Source organism: Chironomus tepperi, unplaced genomic scaffold (genome assembly GCF_022539635.2).
Source record: "Chironomus tepperi strain 1889 unplaced genomic scaffold, CSIRO-AGI_Ctep_v1 contig_67, whole genome shotgun sequence".
NCBI lineage: Eukaryota > Metazoa > Arthropoda > Insecta > Diptera > Chironomidae > Chironomus > Chironomus tepperi.
This window is the reverse complement of record NW_027226189.1, coordinates 1,368,255-1,388,774: the sequence shown is the minus strand read 5'-3', so window position 1 is coordinate 1,388,774 and position 20,520 is coordinate 1,368,255. Positions and strand designations below refer to the sequence as shown.

Here is a 20,520-nt window from a genome sequence, read left to right as displayed (position 1 = left end):
TTTTAGGTGCTTAGATTGATTTTGTTGAAAACTTTCAAGTTTATAAGCAAAATATTCTCAAAATCTCAAGCTTTGTTGCTTCGAGAACTACTAAGCAACTGCTTAACTAAAATATCAAGTCTGACAGACAACCAGTCATTCTAAGAATACAATCTTCCCATACTAGACCCAAAAACATACGTGTAAAAATATAAAATTCACTGCTTGGTGCACAGAACACTTAAAGAGCTGTTTGTGAAACAAAATGGCACCAATAAATCAATATAAATTATGATTCTAATCATTTTTTGTGTATGGGCAATAAAACAAAAGACTTTAAACAAAATAGTGGATATAAAAATTGAAAACTGCGGGAGACATAATGAGCAACTTGAATAAAAATGATTAAAATATGTTTGATGACCAACAAATTGTATTTCACCATAAATAGGGTGGAACTATTGTGATCAGCGTGAACAAGCCAGCACTTCCAGAAATGAAGCTATTCCCCATGAGATAACTGACAGCACAGAATGGCTAAATAAACTCAATGCTTAAATTAATTTTTATTGTCCATGATTATTTTATTGAATATCATAAAACTCGCGATGATTTATGGCACTTGCTGCTTTCCATCTCTTCCTTTACAGCTCTGTTTATGCTGTTTCTCAAGAATTTAATATTTTTAATTATTTCGTTCTATTTTCGTTCTGGTGTCTCGTGTATGTGATGATGACAAGTTTCTTTACAGTAAATTAAATTTTAATTATCTCTTTTTTTGTTTCTTTATAATTGCAGGTATGTAACATGTGATGACATTTGCAGTGTACTGATTGACATGTTCCTTATTCAAGAGGTTTGTTGGTGAATTTTGAGAATTTATAATGAAGTCATTAAGAAGGTTTGGCTGGAAAATGTGAAATGAGCTGGTAAATATGATTATCTAGTTCTAGACTTAAGGCTTTGCCTATAGCCAGCAGTATGAATATCTATATTGAATCCTTACATATGACTCAATCACACTCAACCAATTACTGTCAAAATAACATCAATCCACGCTCATTTTATGCCTTAATTCACATATCTACATCAGCAAATCACAACGCCCAAGTCATTAAATTCATTTTTTACTCACTTCTGTTTGCATACCAAAAAACAAACACCAAGTGACAAAATGCAGCATGCCAGTAAATCCCTAAATATCCATAAAAATATTAATTTTTTCTCATAATTTTTCACACGACTATAAAAAAAATAAGTAATTTTCCCGCAATCCAAAATAAAATTTCTCTCTGCAAAAATGCAGAACAGTCAGCAACAACAAAAAAAGGCATAAAAATTGGAATAAAAGATGAAATGAAATGTCATAAATTATGCATTAAAATCCATAAATAAATAACGAGACCGTGAGCATTGCATTGGAAGGAGAACGGAGAGTCAATAATACGAGAGGTATTTAAAAATACATTTTGCATCAGCAACAGCAACAGCACCCCTCTATCCTATCATCAGGCATGAATGAATGAATTTAGATGCTATGCCGTAATAATGTTTAGATGCGACTGGAAATGAGAAAAAAAGGAAGAATTTTGAAGTTAGAAATTATTGCATAAGTGTGCGAAAAGTTAATGATGCATTGCACAGTGCAGCATGTCTCTTGTTTAGAATGCCATTAAGGATGAGTGTTCTTACCCTTCCTCAAGGGATTTACGCTTTTAAAAAATTGAAAGAAACCCGAATAAAAATATCCTGCGGGTAAAAATTTCATTTCTTTTCTCAAAATTAATTTCCATTGACGCATTTTTTGGATATGACTGGAGGGACTTGAATGTGCAATAAAATAAAATATGTGAAAAACATAAAACATTCATGTTGTGCTTCATTGAAAAGTCAATAACAGAAAGTAGCAAACGGGGTGGAGTTTATTACATTAAATTATCTGAATGGAAGTTTGGCAGTCGAGGAAGAAGTGAAAAAAATTAAATTTAGACTTTTATGGTTCATTAAGTGTCGCATTTCTTCAAAAAAAATTTCTAAGAAACTTAAATTTATTTATTAGTATGTTTTGCATATCATCGATAACGAATCTCAAAAAGGGACACAATGCATGACAAGAACCCCTTTCAACAGTAGTTTTTGGACGTTTTAACATTCATGGGAGAAAAAATATGTCTTTTTGATACAAAAAAGGGCAAAAAAGAAAAGACATAAATCAAGCGACTCATGATAAGTGGGAGTCTTTGTCAGTTGCTTTTTTTTCTCTCTTCAACAAGACAGTAGACAACAAAAAGACATACATGGACAATGAATGAATAAGAAAAAAAATGGATTTAAATAATTGCAAATTATTAATTCTCATAAATTATTATAAAAATAATTTTTAAAATAGTGAGGGACATTTGTGTATGATGTAATAGACACACTAATGGGATATTTTGTGATTTCTGCTCTTTCATTGAGGATCGTCTAGCTTCCGATTCAATACTACTCATTGGTAGTCAGAAAAGAGTAAGAAATGTCATGAGGCAGCTCTATAGAGCACATTTTAGTAGCGTTTTGAGTTCGTCGGTAAACTGACCTATCTCAAATAACCAAAATGACTTGAGAAAGTCAAAATTAAGAGGTTTTAGGGCCTTTATAGTCACATCGATACCAAATTACTGTCCAGATCTTCAATAATTCCTGTTTTACAAGATCCCGCAAGACACATGGCGTAGAATTCGAAAGATCGGTTGATGTGAATCTGGTATGAATTCGGATTCGACGTGATTCTGGTATGAGGTCGCATTCGATGAAATACGGATTTCAACGTCGTTTGCCTTCTGGGAAGATACCTTGTCATACAAGAATATTGTGATAAATGCATTATTTACGCGACACGCTTCAACAAATCTGATTTTAAATCGAGGTGTTGTATCACCATCTTTACGTCATTTTTTTACGTTTTGCTATCAACACGGTGACCTAGTGACTATGCTGTGACACTAGAATAATGAATTCTTATAACAACGACAAAAATCAGTATTAATTATATGAACAAGGGTTCCAGCATAGTGATATGTTCCCATAAGTTGCATAAAGACAGAGGATCTATGCCCCTACTCCCTACCATCCATCCTTTTCTACAAATACACTGAACATCATTATTAAACAATCCCCGAACAATCCGATCAATTTGAATAAAAAATGTGGAGGTTAATTGGTGCCGTCTCAGAGAAGACACAAAAAAAATTATTCTTTTGTTATTCAGTCAACAAAAAAAAAAGACCAAAATTTAAATTAAAATGCCATTAAATAAATTAATATGTTCGTCCAAAAAGCCCAATTTTCAGTCAATTTAGGTAAAAGGAAATGTAATTTGTATGCCAAAGCATATCTTAATCGTGTTATCGCAAATGACTAATGATGCATGCCCTCATGAACTCCAATTCCAAAATTCAAATGAATTATTTCAAGCTGCCTGGCTGTGTGTGGGAAACAAAAAAAATTGTTTGAATATCTCCCAAAAAAAGTATAAAGTTATCGATTTATAAATCATCTAGAGAATCATCATGGAAATATGTTCACATTTTTTCATGCTCAATTTCTTATCATTATCATTCGAGTTGTAAAACTCATAAAACAGAAATTCCCATTGGCTCACATGTGTCGTTATGAAATATTATTCAAAAGACATTCGTGACGCAATAAAGCAGGTCATTTTTGACTTCAATTTAATCTGCTAATGTACGCAACTTAATTATATGTTGATATCATTATCGTTTTGGATAGTTAGGCAAAGTTTGAAATTGATTTAAGTATAGTCCTTGTTAAGTGTCCATCATTAGTGTCATTGGGGAGGCATTATGGGCAGATTTTTTTCGGCAAAATTTATTTAAATGTGACATGAATGACAAATTTATAAATTAGTCTTTAATGTTTGCAATTAAGGACGTTGATGAATGATAAAAAATTGTTTTGAGCTAAATTTGCGTACAGCTTGCTTATAGCAATTAGTGTAAATTGAAATTTTAGAGGCTAATTGTCTGATTTGGTGTTGGATCTAAGAGATAATGATAAGGACTTGATCAAGCTATGGTTTGGTAATAATCAAACTCTTATGAAACTCCTTAAAATCAAATTAAAAGCATTAAACTTAGAGTTCGGTCAAGAACTGCATTTCGGCATGCTTGCATTTCCTGCATTCTAAATGTACAAGCATGCAGTTTTTAGCTGCACCTTATAGTTCATCTATGGCTGCAAACCCTGCAATATTTGTCCATTTCAGACAAATCCTCCTTAAACTTGAATTAACGTAGTCTATACTAAATCTTGTTTAAAACTAACTTAATTGACCTAGTTCCTATAAATAATGATAATCAATAGACACATCAAGCACAACCTCATATAATCAAATCATATTTAATTAAATCAAATCCCTCAACACAAAATTCTCACCAAAAAACCCTCGAAAATCCCCCAAATTACGAAAAAATGCTTGAAAAAATTGACCTTAGATTGAATCTCTAGATTAACATTAATTAAATCTTCAATTCAAGTGGAAGTTTTCATGTTTGTAGGCTGGCAAAAAATCATCATTAACACGAAAGCATCAGGAAATCGATTAACACTCATCGTCCTACAAAAGTGAAATTCCAGAGAAAAATTTGCACGAATCAGCAATATTTTCCGTTCCATTTGATGTCTAATGGCAGTGCCATGACTGCGAACTCGCCTGAAGATTCACACAATAAGGAACAAATAAAAAGCAGATTTTCTTCTTCCAATTCCGAAATTCCTTCAGTTTTTTTTTTCATATTCATTCAATTGTTGTCATCATCCTTCATACTCGATGTATATCCATTTATATACAAAATATTCCATCTCGAATGCCAGCCCATAGAAACGAAAAGTGTTCCTTTTATCATTTTTTCTCTTATTTAAAGAGATCTTTATGTCATGTTATCATGCACACATTTCATCAGCAAATATTGCATGTTTAACAATGTAAAAAACAAGGAAATGAATGTAAGGCTCAAAAAGGAGAATTGGAAATGAAATTGATGATGATTGGATGATGATTTTTGAGGCACAATTTGAAATTTAAGGATTAGAAAAATTGAGTTTTACGTTTTTATGCTGTATTATTTTAGAACTTTAGGGACTCCGTACTTTTTGGTGGAAAACGCATTGGAATTCTCAACATAACTTCTGGACTAACAGAAAAATTAAGATTCAACCCGATTCCACGTTCTTTAGATTGCTGACTTGACAGTTTCCAGTACCAATTCCTTGACGGCATTGAATCAGCTGCATTTTGGCTCATTCTATCGTTAAAAAATGAAATCAGACGCATCGAGTCACTCATTTGATTTTTCTGAATAGCACAAGTCGCTTAATTGATCGAAAATACTGCTTCATGCCGATGTGGCTAAGATATGGTGCCTGATTTAAACCGAATCCGGTATCAAGTCGTAGTCACGTCGAACTTGGTTCTGATTTTGGAATGATTAACTGATTTTTGCTATTTGGGCTTATAACCAGCACCATTTTCCTTACTAGCACCAACACTAGTCTTTAATAAGCAATTTTCAAATTTTATCAGAGAAAATGAATGCCTTAATTCTCTTAATAAGTGCTTTAACTACCCAAATTAAGGATGAGTTGAAGATTCAAAAATAGATGCCCATAACTTGTTACACAACAGCATTCAAGATTTAAATTTAAATTACACAGCATATACCAAAACACATGCAAAAAAAAATTGGCAAACGGTCAAATTTCACTCCAAAAAAATGGACACAACTGTCTCCACCACTTTACCCAAATTGCCTTACAACACAACACAAAAAAAGTTATGGATAAGGACTAGAATTGAAATAAGAAGAAATGAAAAAAAAAGAGCCGACTACATGCCATCCTGCATAAAATTTATTTTCATTTTTCTTATGCAAACAACATAAAAATATCTGACAAAATATTTTGTACTGGACATCGTCTCTGGTAAAGTGTGTGACCATATGTTTCTTGAGTAATTTATGGAATGGCTTGAAGGAAATGGAAAAAATCTGTCAGACCGATGATGATTGACATTACCAAGAAACTGTCAGAGATAAATTGTGTTGAGCCTGCTTTTGAAGATTAAGACTTGCATGTGCGTATGTGTATGGAAATCCGACATTGGGATTGTCTCAAAATTGAGAGAAATTGAGAACCTTACAACTTTTAAGGTTTTCAAACTTTTATCTCACTCTCAAAAAATTAAAAAAACATTTTCCTTCTCTCACCGACAATTCACATGTTTTGCCGGTTCTCAAAATAATAATTTCTCAGTCGTTTGAGTGAACTCGTACAGTTAAGACGTGAAAAAGTTTTCGTCTCGACAGAAATAAATGAAATAAATTTTTTTATAATTTCAAAAGAATCTAAAAAAATTGAAATAAATAATTTTTAATGACATCTTCATCAAATCATCATTTTGGATATACGAGGACTATATATATGTGGATATAAGTGAACTAAATGTGAAAATATTTGAAAAGAACTCAATGAGAGTGAAGTGATGAAAGAAGTGAAATAAAATAGAAAATTTTCTAGCAAAAAAATTATAAATAAGCATTATGATAAGCAACTAGCGTAACTAAATACACAGAATTAAAATTTTCTTCATTAAGTGTGAAAATTAATTGAATTAAATTATTTAAAATCTAAAAAATAAATTAGAAAATCAAAAAAAAAAATGTACAAAATGAGGAATTTACTGCAACTATGTGGATTATTTTTACTCTTATCAACCGCTTATGGATCATTCAATTTATACCTTAACGAGCACGAAACTATGAGATTACTAGGTAAGTGTGTGTAATGATATATGATATCGAACATTCCTTGAGGCCGATTGCAGCTTGATAATTTGACAAAATATATATATCAGATTATGAGCAAACGAGTTTTTTGTTGTTGTAAATAAACAGTCAATTCCTATAAATCCACTCCAAATGCACTAAATAAGTCGTTATCGATGCTATGTATGTACATAGGATCATAAAATATTTATTTCAATTTCATATATTTCATATGAAAAATAAAGCATTTCTTTATGTTTATATCCAATAGTAAACAGTCCACAAAACTCGATTATAACTTACGATCGATAACTGCTTTTATGACATGTTGTTGAATTGCTTGCTCATTAAGCAAACTTCTAATGCCTCAATATTTGAGATTTTGTTGTGTGTTTGAGGAGAAAAAATTACTTTGATTAATATTTAATGAGATTGAGTTGAGTTGAGGAATTATGGATTGAGGAAACAAATTAGCACAAATTGATGTGTGCGTGTCGCAATGGACATGAATTTGATATTTTTTTTGGAGCAAAATTTTAGTGTCTTTTTGGACATTTTTTGTGTGCGGAAATGAAGAAAAAAAAGGTTAAGATTTTGTGTGAGACATGGAAAATTTATGTGTATTATCATAGGTCGGAATTCCTTCTTGCGTGGTATTGGATGGAAATCGATAATCTTTTGTGAATTGTTGATGACTTTTTGGGGGTTCTGGATGTGAATTTGTGAGATTTTGTGAATTGAAATTTGTGAATTTTTTCAAATTTTAATATGAATTTTTATGGATTTTTAAGTGATTTTTGATGAAGTTTGAGAATACAGTCGTTAAAATTCATATTGTCAAGAATCTAGTTTGATCAAAACATTTAAAAAAATAAGAGAAATTATTGAAAATTGCCAAACAAATTCAAATCATTTAAAAAATTGCTTCAAATTTCATAACATTAAAAAAGTCAAAAAAAACTCTTCAAAACATAAATTCAAAAATAAATTCAATTTCCAAGAATTAAAACATCAATTTTAAACTTTTCAATATTTCCAAAAAAATACCCAAAAACATCATAAATTCATCATCATTAAAAGATTTAAAAATACTTCGAGCAACGTCAAAAAATGATGAATGTTCCTTATGCGTAATTTTTAACAGTGATTAAAAACATTAATTAAATTAATAAACGGAAAATAAAAAATAAAAATTATCAAAAAAGTCGCGAGACGAGCGGAAATATAAAAGAGTTGTAAAAATACGAATAAATTGATAAGAGCAAAAAAATGACCAAATTAAATTGAATAAAGTTTTTATTAAGTAAACAACAAATAAATCATGGGAATTTATGAGCAATTTTGTGGCTTAATAAACAAAAGCTATAAAATTATTCCTTTAAGTTTGCCAATTTAATTGACATTTTATTGAATTTTTTGTGATGATTGTTAAAATTTTTATGTGATTTATGATTTTCGGATGAAAATTTAATTGGTTGATTTTTGAAAATATTTTCAAATTTTGAAATTCAATTTAAAATTTTTAAAAATTTAAATTTTTTATTTAGAAAATTAGAAAAAAATTTGAAAATTTAATTTTTAAATTAAAACAATTTTTAAATTTTGTAAAATTCTCAATCTTTCTAAATTCTTTCCATTTAATTTATAATCCTACAATTTAAATCACAAATCCCCCACAATAATCTCTCTAAATCTACCACGATTAACATCACCCATCACTGTCGTCCATCAATTATTCATCAACTCTAATGAAGACAATAAAAACTCATGTCAAACTCAAAAAAATCTTTTAATTTGATGAAAATTTCTTCAAATTTTTTTGTTTACGTTTTATTTCCATCAATGTCGTTTCTTTTTCGCACGCTAAAGAATTCTTTGTGATAAATATTTACACAGTTTACGTTTTATTTCCATCAATGTCGTTTCTTTTTCGCACGCTAAAGAATTCTTTGTGATAAATATTTACACAGTCTAACAGTGATTTGAGAAATGTTAATATTTTCAGTTTGTACACAATGAAATGGGATGTGGAAATATGACAAAAATTTTTAAGCTTGAAAATTTCTCACTTAAAATTCTTGATTTGTTTGAGGAAATGAGGTGATTTGAGGTTGTTTCGCAGAGCAAATAATTATATTTTTGAATCATTCTTTTTTAAGGCAAAGAAATTTACACACGATCAGCTGATTCCCGATGGATGGGGAATGTTGTGAATTTTTTTAGATACAGAGTCAAAGTGATTTTAAACATGAATTGTTATTGGACTTTTAAGGTGATAAGTGTCAAAATCAGGGAGATTACTTATGTAAACTCAATTGGATAAATAAGCTCAGAGACTTCAATTGTACCGTATCAGCGACACAAACCTACAACAACGAATATTATCAATTAAGTTTTGATGATAAAAAAGCAATTAGATGTAAATTTGATGAAAATTTTTCCTGTGATGATAATGAATACCAAATTGATGACGATGAATGCGCTGATTTGTAGGGTAAACTGCTAGTAACGTTTTACATTTCTCAAAGTCCATTTTAATCCTTCTTTTCCTCAGGAATTTTAATATTTACAATTATTTTTTCTTCAAAAGATATACGTAAAAAAAATACTAAATTCAAATTTTTGAAACTGAGCATATAACTGCCAAAACTGAGCAAAAAATTTCAAATTTATTTTTTCCGTTAAATTTTCAAATAATTTAAAGTCGTTAAAAATATTATCGTCGAAAATTAAGATATATTTCAGAATTTCTATTTCTATTGCTTCTTATAAAATGAACTTATATACTTTTGTAAATTTTACTATTTTCATGTATTGATAATAATAAGCATAATAAACCATAAAAGCAGTAATGCTTTTAAATTAGAAAAAAAAAGGTGATTTGAGGTTGTTTTTTATATTTTTTTTGGTGATGGATGGGGAATGTTGTGAATTTTTTATGTGATTTTAAGTGAATTGTTATTGGATTTTTAAGGTGATAAGTGCCAATATTGTTTAATTTTACATTTTAGGTTGAGTTTTAAACTTTTTTTTTAAATTTTAAATTTTTTATAATTAAAGTTTTTTTTTAAAATTATTGAAAATATTAACAATTTTAGAAAATTTAATAAATACTACAAAATTTAAAAAAAATAAAAATTTGAATAATATTTAAGAAATATTAAAAAAAAATATCAAAAAATTTAAAAAATATTAAAAATTTAAAAAAGTATTGAAAACTTTAAAAAAATTTTGAAAATTTAAAAGAATTTTAAAATTTAATAAAAATTAAAAAATTTAATAAATATTGAAAAATTTAAAAAAACTTAAAATTTAAAAAAAGAATTCAAAAAACCAACAAAAAACAACAAAAATTCTAAAAATCAGCACTCAAAACTCATCAAAAAGTCAACAAATTTACCGCCTATTCCATTCCAATCCACTTCAACTGTTCAATGAACTGTTGGAACAATTTACAAAAAAGTTAACCTCTCGACCCATTCTTTAGTCATTTCCAAACGAGCTCGTCTATGTCAAAATACCAATTTTTTTTTTTGCCCCTTTAAAATTTATATTCCTCATTTAACTATTTATAAATCAAAGTCTCGTTCTGATTTTTATTATTATTATTTTATACATATATTCTCCATCACATCTCATGCCTTGTTAGTCTCTCGACTCTTTTATTTTTTCTAAAAAACCGTTCTTGTTTAAAGCATATGAAAGCAATAAAAATGAAGCAATTTCAAAACAAAAAAAAAAGAACCAAAAAAAGAATGTGTAGAAGAAAGAAAAGGAGAGAAGAGAACTGGTTTATGGACTAAGACTGTACACCACGACTATGTCTTCCCCGAGAGATGCGTCGATTCTTTCTTTTTCTCTCCTTTTTTCAATCCAACAATTCCAATTCCCAGTTTTCTCTTCTCGTCGTCGTCGTCGTCGTTTTATTCTTAAAAAGACCTGTTTATCTTGGCACGCAAGTGTTGGTCCAACACGATTTTTGTCTTAAAGGAATAAAAGAAGAATTACGAATGAGTAACAGAAAGACGTACATCGTTAAAGAAATAAGATAAAGGAAAAAAACTCATTTTTCAATGCAGTTAGTCTATCGAAGAGAATGTGGATTGGTATTCAGTTTGACTATGGCTAGATGTAAACTAGATGCTATAAATGGAAATTCAGATGAAATTTTGCTGTTGAGTGAGTTTTTGGAATGTTGGATGGCTGGTTGATGGGATGATTGAGGTAGTTGATGAGTTGGTTGACTTATTAGTGATCAAGGTTGACTATTTAGAGTTTACATTGATTGAATAATGAGTTTTATTGATAATATAGTCAATGTATGACAAATGTCCACTTATTAAGTGTGAAAATACACTAATTTGCTCAAACTAGTTGTAAATAGCTTCAGGCATCTATAGGAGGTGCTATTATTGAGTAGACATGTTCATAATTGTTAATCCAGTTATAGAATTACTCAAAATAAACTTAATATTCATACTTAAGTCTTGTAATTGCTAAAACATTCAAAATCTTGCCAATTTCTGTCAAAAATTGCAATTCCCAACTTCCAGGTGTAACTAGGTATCATCCATCAACCTTTAACCTCAAAAATACCTCACAATCTTCCACATCCACTTCCAAAATCCCTCCTAGACTCAAAAACAGCGCTCAATACCCTCAAATAATCACATCATCAAATAACTAGAAAATCTCATTCTAGCATCAAACTTTATCACTACTTTTTCTTTTCTTCTTTCCATATCTTGTTTGCATTTATAGCTCGTTATAAGAGAAAATAATAATAATATAAGTTAAATAAAGCTGCCTTCAAACGCGCCAAAAATCTCATAAAGTATGAGATTAATTTGCTCCAACAGCAGTCGCAGTTTAAACAAAAAAAAAAAAGTATAAAGAGAAGAAAAAAATTCAGGTAGCGATTCATGATTACGGTATTGCTCTTTCACTGCTGTGTGTTAAGCTCTTTAAGGTGTTATTATACTTATGGATTTTATAATCTTTTCTCGCGTTCCTTTAAATATTACTTAAGTCATTTGCAATTAATTAAAAAACATCCAGCCGAGGATATGAAATGAAAGAAAGGAAGGAAGGAAGTACTGTAAAAACCAGAAATTGAAACAGATTTTTTATTCTTCTTTCTCATTCCTTCATACGTATGTAACAGAAAGAAAAGAAAATCATTTCAACCAGCCTCGGGGGAATTCTTATCTCTCACTCCGTACATTTCATTCTTATTCCTCGCCAAAAAAAAAATATTATTTCATCGTGTTGTTGCATGAGTGTTTGGGGAAAAGAAATGTTTTATGGCTTTTCATACAGCAACAACAATAAAAATATATATATTGAGAACAGTAAGGTACTAAAGAACACGACAAGTTAAGAAGTACTTAATATCGCATAAATACAGTTGTACTGTCTTGATGCCGTAAGACACAATATGTAGACGTCACGAGGAGTGGTGGAGACATACAGCATTACTTTTTTTTTTACATCCCGAGTGACAGAAAGTCACTCTTTGTTGAAGGATGAATTCTTTTTAGAGGATTTATTTGGGGAGTTGTCATGAGATTTTGACGACGGGTTACTATGGGAATGACTGGATGATTTTTCTTAATTTTTAGATTATATGGGGTTCTTGTAACTAGGCTGCTTAACATTAATGAGATTTTTATGAAATAATCTTATTAGATGATGAGTTTTTGGAGCTTAATTTGTGACTTTTTGAGGTTTTTTGAACTTTGTGAGGCTTTAGATTGTTCTTGGTATTGTTTCTGGGGTTGTTAGCTTTGGATAAATAGCAATTACTGGCTTGAAGTTGACTTAGTGATAGCTTCAGGCTAGATTAACACTTGAACTTGTTCCTAAGTTGATATCATACAAACCTTTTGTCAGTTTAACCATTTTAATTCCTTTAAGGCTTAGTATAGTCAATAAAACATCTCTTTGTGAGTTGTCCGTAGCTTATGACATGACTAATTGAGTTAGAAGCTCCCAGAAACTGTTTTATATACCTTATCAGCTAATATAGTTCAAACTGTGACACAAAGCCTTTCCTTTGCCATCAAATCTCCATCAAGACATCATAATCTCCAAAAAGAATCACATCCAATACAAAAATAGACCCAAATATAACCAGCTTGATAAAGCAATCAATTCTTCTTAACAAGATTTGTCAAAAAAAACTTCGTCTAGACAATTTTAAAATTCTGCCAGATTAAATCAGACTAATCCGTCCAACAAAGCACCTTTGTGACATCTTTATCTGTCAAAATCTCTAACCCCCATGTATGCTCATCACCAAGGGGAATCCACCCGCAAATGTCTTCCTGTACAAAGGTACAATAATTGTCCTCAAAACAAAACCGGTAGGTGGCAGTTGAGATTCTCAGAAACATGTAAAACCCACCAAATGAAAGTGACAGTCTGACAATACCAAAAGTATAGCTTCATTCCACGAAGTAAACGATCTTTTATTGACTATATGTATTTGTGCAACAGGCAACAATGTTTTTTTTTCTGGGTTCTGTTGAAATTCATTTTCGGTGCGCTACGGGAGTCTGTTTTTTTGGGAAGAATAAGAAAGAGACAAAAAGTCCCTCGACTCGACATGACAGCAAAAAAAAAACTACAAAAATAAAATATAAAAAATAATGAAATAAGAAATAAAGGAGTGGAGAGAAACATGAGAATGAGAGATTGTAAAAAGAGCAACAGATTGTCTTTGCGCGATAACGCATATATGAGAATCAACGTGACAATATAGTTTCTTGTATTTAATTCTTCCTTGAAACATGAGAAAGCCACAAGAAATAAAAAAAAAATTTTTTTTTGGGTAATAAAAAAATATTCATATTTCTTTAAAGAATTATATCATCCGTAAGGAATGAGTATCGCGTGTATTATGAATCAGATTATTATTATAAGAATGAATAGTCAGCCCTTCACATACAAGCCCGAGTCACACAAATGAAGAAGGGTCCGTCATGGTGTTTTAAAAGAGTGCGCTAACCCAAGCAGGCATAGAGCGTGCTATCAGGAGCAGAGTAAGCTGGGATGAACGATCAAGAGCATGCTCATCTAGTGCATTAGCTCTCAAGAGCATACCCCTTACCTGGCAGGTTCCTCTTCATTCAATTGCCACCAAATGAAAAATGCTCTAGTTTTTTGCCTTTAAAACTCCTTTACGTCACCTTCTCAATATGTGCTGCTCGGGCTGAAACCCACGAACAAAATATTACGAGTGCAGAAAAAAGAGAGAAATTTATTGCAATAAAGTCATGTAAAATATCACCGCAATTGTCAAAAGAATCATAAAAAGTTAGAAATTATGAGTGTCGGTAATGCACATAAAGGGAGTTGGATTGATTAATATAATGTCTTTGCTTTTTTTGCTCGTGCATATAAAATGAGAAATTCTACAAAAACATATCTTTTGAGGGGTCCCTTTGATGAATTTTGGGGGGAAAATTGTGAATTTTTTATTGCTTTTGAAAATTTGTGTTTATGTTTTTAATGGACTGAATTGTTTTTGGGATTGTTTAAATTTTTATTTGGGGTGAAATTGGGGTGCATCTATAAAATTGTCTTAAATGCGCAATTTGAAGAAGAATTTAAATTGTTGGGAGAGAGTTTGAGTGGTTTTTGAGCAATTATAGCATATTTTTCAATTTTATCCAACTTCCAGGTGGTACTAGGTATCATCCTTCAACAGTATGCCGTTTTTGGCTTTAGTAGAGGCTTACAAACAAGGCGTTGATCAATTGCCCACAACTTAGTTAAACATTCTAACCTAAAATACAATTTTCATACCAAATTAAACTTCTCGGAAGCATCACCACAACATTGTACTTTTGCTAATGATTTTGGGTACCTGACGTGCATATTCTTTACTCAATTAAGCACTGCTTAACATTAAAAATTTAAATTTATGCAACTTTGTTGAATATCCGTGTCAGAATTTATAAATAACAAATAAATAAGATACAAATCAATCAAGCTGTCGACCAAAAATTCTCGGAAGGTGAACCTTCCCATTCTAATTTCAATAATATCAATGCATAATTTATTAAAATATTTTTAGGCAATTTTAGGTAGAATTTAACCTTTTCATTCAAGACTTTTTTCTATTGAATTAAATGTTTTAGGTATAAATAGAAATGCATTGAAATAAAATATTTAAATTGAGGGAAATTTGTCCCAACATTAAAATTGACTGTTGATATAAATAAGCTACATAAAATAATGTTAAAGGCCAGCAATAAAATCAGTTCAATAAAAATATTTTCAAGTTCAAACAAATTTCCGCTTTAATAAAAAAATCATTTCCCCGACATGAGCGAATTTATTGAATATTATTCAGCATAACAGCTCAATGGAGGGTTTCAATTAAAGATTGGAGGGATACAAACTTGATATAAGGAACTAGAAATTTGGAGGATATTTCTTTTAAAACATCAACGTTAATACCAATCTCACACCAGTGTGACACTAGAACGACACTGGTGCGACACTAAAGTGACACTAGAGCAACACTAGTTTGACACTAAAGTGATTCTAGTATTACACTAAAGAGACACTGGTGTTACACTAAACTGACATTAAAGTGACACTAGTGTGTCGCATCACTCAGGTTGCTAACAACACTGAAAAATGGCTTGAAAATGCACAATTTAATTCTGACAAAATTCACCAAACGGCCTCGCTCCAATTTCATCCGAATATGTCATGAAGAAAAATGATGAGAGGTATTCATAGGAATTCATGTGGAATTCATCTTCACACAAATAAGAATACATCTTCAGAACAGCGAGGAACAGCAAAAAAAAAAGCGCAAAAAAAAGTTGCAAATTTAACGCTTCCATAACTTTAGCTGCGCATGCATACCCGTACTAAGACAGTAAAATGTAAAGAACGTAGCAAGGAAAATGAAAAGTTTTTTCATCCTCATTTATCTTTATCTGGAAAAGAATTTTTTTTCCCCGCTTATGTTTATGTTTATGCTTTATATAATATTATAGCATATAAGTATAAGAAATATTTCCAATTCAATTACGGCATTTGGTATATGAAAAATTATAAAACATTACGATGCTTAAAATTTATTCCTTTTTTATGCTTCCGTGAGCAAGCATTATGGTGCAAGTATTTCCTCTCCTGCCTTTTTTATTCTCTTTTATACTTTTTTTGATAAAATTGAAAAAGTTTATCATCGAGTATTCTTTAAGAATTTTCTTGTGCTGCTTCTTCCTTCTTTTTTTGCGCAAAGATAGTAAATTGAATTTTATCGCAAGATGTAGACATATCTAGGGGTGTCAAATTGAGCTGGATTTGTTGGAATAATAGAGGATTAAGGCATGGATTTAGTGCGGAAATTTTATTTTTGATGTTTAAGAAGTGGGTTGATGTGACCTCAAAAGTTCAAGTTAGGAGAAGCTTTATTGAGTTGTTGAAGATTTGACCGTTAATTTTTGAGTTTAAATCAATTTTGACAGTTAAAATTGAAAATTTGAATTTTAGACCATTGAAATCAAATTTTTGACCGTTTGATTCAGGTTTTGAGATTTGTATGTAAAATTCAAATATTTTTTGACCGTTAAATTTGATTTTTAAATCTTTTTGGTAGCTATGTTTAAAATTTGAATGTTTTTTGACAGTTAAAACGAAAAATTGTAAATTTTAGGCACTTTAACTTATTAAAGTATACAAAACCAAGTCCTAACTACTTAATAAACCAGAAATCATCTCAAATAATCTACAAAAATAACCCAACTAGACCCCCATAACCTCACAATCCATCCTTATCATCCTCATATCGATTGCTCTGCTGCCATTCCATTCTCATTCTCACTTCTTTATTCTTATTTTTTTGTTTACCATCATCATTACGAGGATATTTTATTCAATCTCTTTGTGGACAAAAGAAATTCATTCATTTCATGCCATAACACCATAACAAGGGAAGCTTTTCAAATCTTAATCCTACTATACTTATAATACTAAAATTTGTCGTATTTCGCATCAACATGAAAAATCCCACAATTGAAATATAATATTTTTTTATACTCATTTTTCTTATTTCTTGTTCCTATCATTTCTCATTCTTCAACATTAAAGTACATTGTTGATGTATTGTGGGGGTTTAAAACAGAAAAAAAATATAAAAATTATTAGAACAAAAAAAAGACGAAAAATAAAGAGACAGCTCTTGTTTCTATTGCAGACGGCTGACATCAAACGATTTAATATAAATAATTCCTTCGCACCATAAAACTTAATGTTTTTATTATTCTCATAAAATACATATACACAAATAGAGGAATCGCTGACAAAAAAAAATAAATAAAAATGTTCTGAATGGAAGCATGTAATGTGAATGTGTAGGAATACAAAAAAAAGACAGTTTCTTTATGCATTTGTCGCGGGTTCTATGAACGTGGCGAACGGTAGAGAGACGGGTTGATTGTGTTTAGTTTAATGCAGTATGTAGACTGATTGATGTGATAAAGAACGTACAATGGGAATGATTAGACGCTTTGGAGTTTAGGAAGCTTTATTGCGAGTTATGGAATTGGAATTGCTTGTCTTCAATCATGATCCATGTTCAATTGAGTTCTTGGTCCATAATGTTCAAGGTTGTAGGTTCAAATCTCAATTTTGGAGCAGGCAAGGACTTTTTGGTCTTTAAACAAGCCTTTTTGAACTCAATTTGGCTGTTGGTACCATAAAACTAGCTCCTAAACCTAACTTAACCTCCCCACAACCTAAAAAACCATCCAAGTGTCCCATCCTGATCCAAAAAAAGTACATCCAACATTTGCTCTTATTCTTCACATGTACATAATAAAATAAAGCGCTGAACTAACGACATCGTCGGTAGATAACGAAATTTCTTTCTATTTCTTTGTCTCAACCCCCGGTTGTCGGATAGATTAGTCGTTTTATGCTTGCTGCTCTCTGTGCAATCAAGGAATATTTATCATCTGTATGCATACATTGAGTTTGCATAGTTGCATATGCTCAAATGATCATAAAAATTTATGACTATTTCATTTATTTCTTTCTTTTTTTTCTGTCTCTTCTTGAATAATAGGATTGTCAGCAGAACTGTATTACGTTCGTGAAGGCTTAATCAATAAGTATGCATTGCAATTCACGGTGCCGGTTGCAGCAAATATCAAAGATATTTCATTTACATGGCAAAGTCTGGCGGGTAAACCGTTACCATATCGAATAAATATAGCAACGTCAGATCCAATTGTATTGCCACGACCCTCAATCAATATCAGTCGTATTGGTGAGATGCCTCAGGAAATAGAGACATTTGCACTCGATATGAAATGTTCAGGCGTAAGGTCATCTGAAGTTGATATAACGATATCCATTGAGGTGACACTCAATCGAGAGACAAATAATGTCACGGAATTGGTATTTACGAGAAAGAAAATCTGCCTACAGAGTGAAGTCACTGAGGACAGTACAGATAGTACGACATTATTTACAACAATACCTAAGAGACCGAATGCTATCATAACATTCATTGTGGGTGGAATTCTTGCAATGATTGTGGTTGCCGTTTTCATTTCAATTGCCTACTGTGCACGTGGTCCAGCAAAACGTAAACCTCATCTATCACAACCGGTTAGAACATCAAGCTTTCAACGTTTACAAACACATTCATCATCTCTAGCACCATCAATATGTCCAACAAATGCCACATTACCACGAAGTAAATGCTCTGAGCCGGAAGAGTTACATCGTCGCATATCGGAAATAACCGTACAACGTTGTCGCGTACGATTGTCAAGCTTATTGCAGGAAGGAACATTCGGACGTGTTTATCGTGGTACATACAATGAGACTCAGGACGTTATGGTTAAAACAGTTGGACAGCAAGCCAGTCAAATGCAGGTATCGCTGTTGTTGCAGGAAGGAATGAATCTTTATGGTGCTTGTCATGTTGGAATTTTATCCGTTTTTGGTGTATCGATTGAGGATCATACAGCACCATTTCTACTTTATGCTGCCGATAATAATACAAAAAATTTGAAAATATTCTTACAAGAGCCAATTGCCAGAACTTTAACAACAATTCAAATTGTAAAAATGTCATCACAATTAGCATCAGCAATATGTCATCTACATGCACATGGTGTCCTTCATAAGGACATAGCAACTAGAAATTGTGTTATTGATGATGATTTATCAGTTAAATTGACAGACAATTCATTGTCACGTGATCTCTTCCCACAAGATTATCATTGTCTTGGTGATCGCGAGAATCGACCCATTAAGTGGCTATCACTTGAGGCATTAAGTAAGAAGCAATTTAGTGAAGCATCTGATGCCTGGGCATTTGGTGTTCTCATCTGGGAATTGTGTACACTTGCAAAGCAACCGTACATTGATGTAAGTAACAAGCAGCTTGAATTTACAGCACTTTACGATATTAAATTTCATACCTTTTATTTTTTTGGCTATAGATTGATGCCTTTGAGATGGAAAATTATTTACGTGATGGATATCGATTAGCCCAACCACTCAATTGCCCTGATGAACTGTAAGTATTACTGAACATAATTCAACATAAAGCAGCAGAATTTTTAACATTTTTTCTCGTATTTCCTTTCCATTCACAGATTCACAATTATGGCTTATTGCTGGGCAGTTTCCATTCTCGAACGTCCAACGTTCCAACAATTACAATTCTGTCTACAAGATTTTTATAACCAACTTACACGATATGTATGAAATTAAGCAGCACATCGTCATTCAGTAGTTATGCTGAATATTATTATAATTTTTTTGTTTTATTTTTGAACTGACTAACTGCCAAATTTATCGACTCGGTTTGCGAGCACATAAATCAAAGAGTAAAGAATAAAAATTGAGAAAATAAGGTTTCTACGAAGTAAATTGGCAATTGATTCTTTAATGAATAACTAGGCATATAAAGTATATATATATTGAATATATTTAACAAAAATCCCTAATTTTTAATTTTTGGCGCGAAGTAAAATGAGTTTAAATTAGTTCTGTAAACGAGTAAAACTATTTTATTTCCATTTCTGTGATATTAAATGTTATATTTTAAATGAGAAAAAATAGGCCAAGGGATGGAAACTTTTTTAAAATTACTGCAAAAAAAAGTTGAAAATTAAATTTGTCAAAATATAAAAATAATTAAATTATATAAAAAATTGTAAATTCCTACTTAACAAGCCTAATTTCAATGACTTTTTTTTGGTAAAATTTTTAAAAAAGTTTCCATCCCTTGACATTAATAATAAAAAAAAATAAAATAATAATTTTTTTGGGAAGTAATAAATTGAAAGTAGCGTGAATGTGTTTTGTTATAACATTTATGTAGTTTTCTATCTATAGTTATACTTATGATGATTATGATGATGATGATGAGGAAGAATGAGAATGAGAAAAAGTGTCATTAAAATATAAGCCTAAAATGATGAAGAAAATAAAATCAATAATTTGAAAAAAAAAAACCATTAAATTTTTATGAAGTTGTTATTTAATTTACGAGCAAGATTTCAGCTTATAATTGTGGAATTGCTGTTTTTTTCGGTGAGGTTTATGGTTGTCTGGCTGATGAATTTAATTTGCTAAAAGAGCTACTCGAGTAGAGATTGGAAGAAGAGCTGCGGTTGCAGAGTTATTTTTGATGAAAATTAAATGAAAAAGTTTGTTTATTTGTCTTTAAAAT

The 20,520-nt window shown here is 30.8% G+C and overlaps 1 protein-coding gene across 1 annotated transcript; it reads left to right on the top strand.

The window, feature by feature from the left end:
- Positions 1-6,304: 6,304 nt before the first annotated feature.
- LOC139100584 (tyrosine-protein kinase Dnt-like) lies at positions 6,305-20,303 on the top strand. The gene is made up of 4 exons (XM_070653234.1): positions 6,305-6,809; positions 17,893-19,208; positions 19,283-19,359; positions 19,439-20,303. The coding sequence occupies exons 1-4, from the start codon at positions 6,698-6,700 to the stop codon at positions 19,548-19,550; spliced, it is 1,617 nt and encodes a 538-aa protein (XP_070509335.1). The 5' UTR covers positions 6,305-6,697; the 3' UTR covers positions 19,551-20,303.
- The last annotated feature ends 217 nt before the right edge of the window (positions 20,304-20,520 follow it).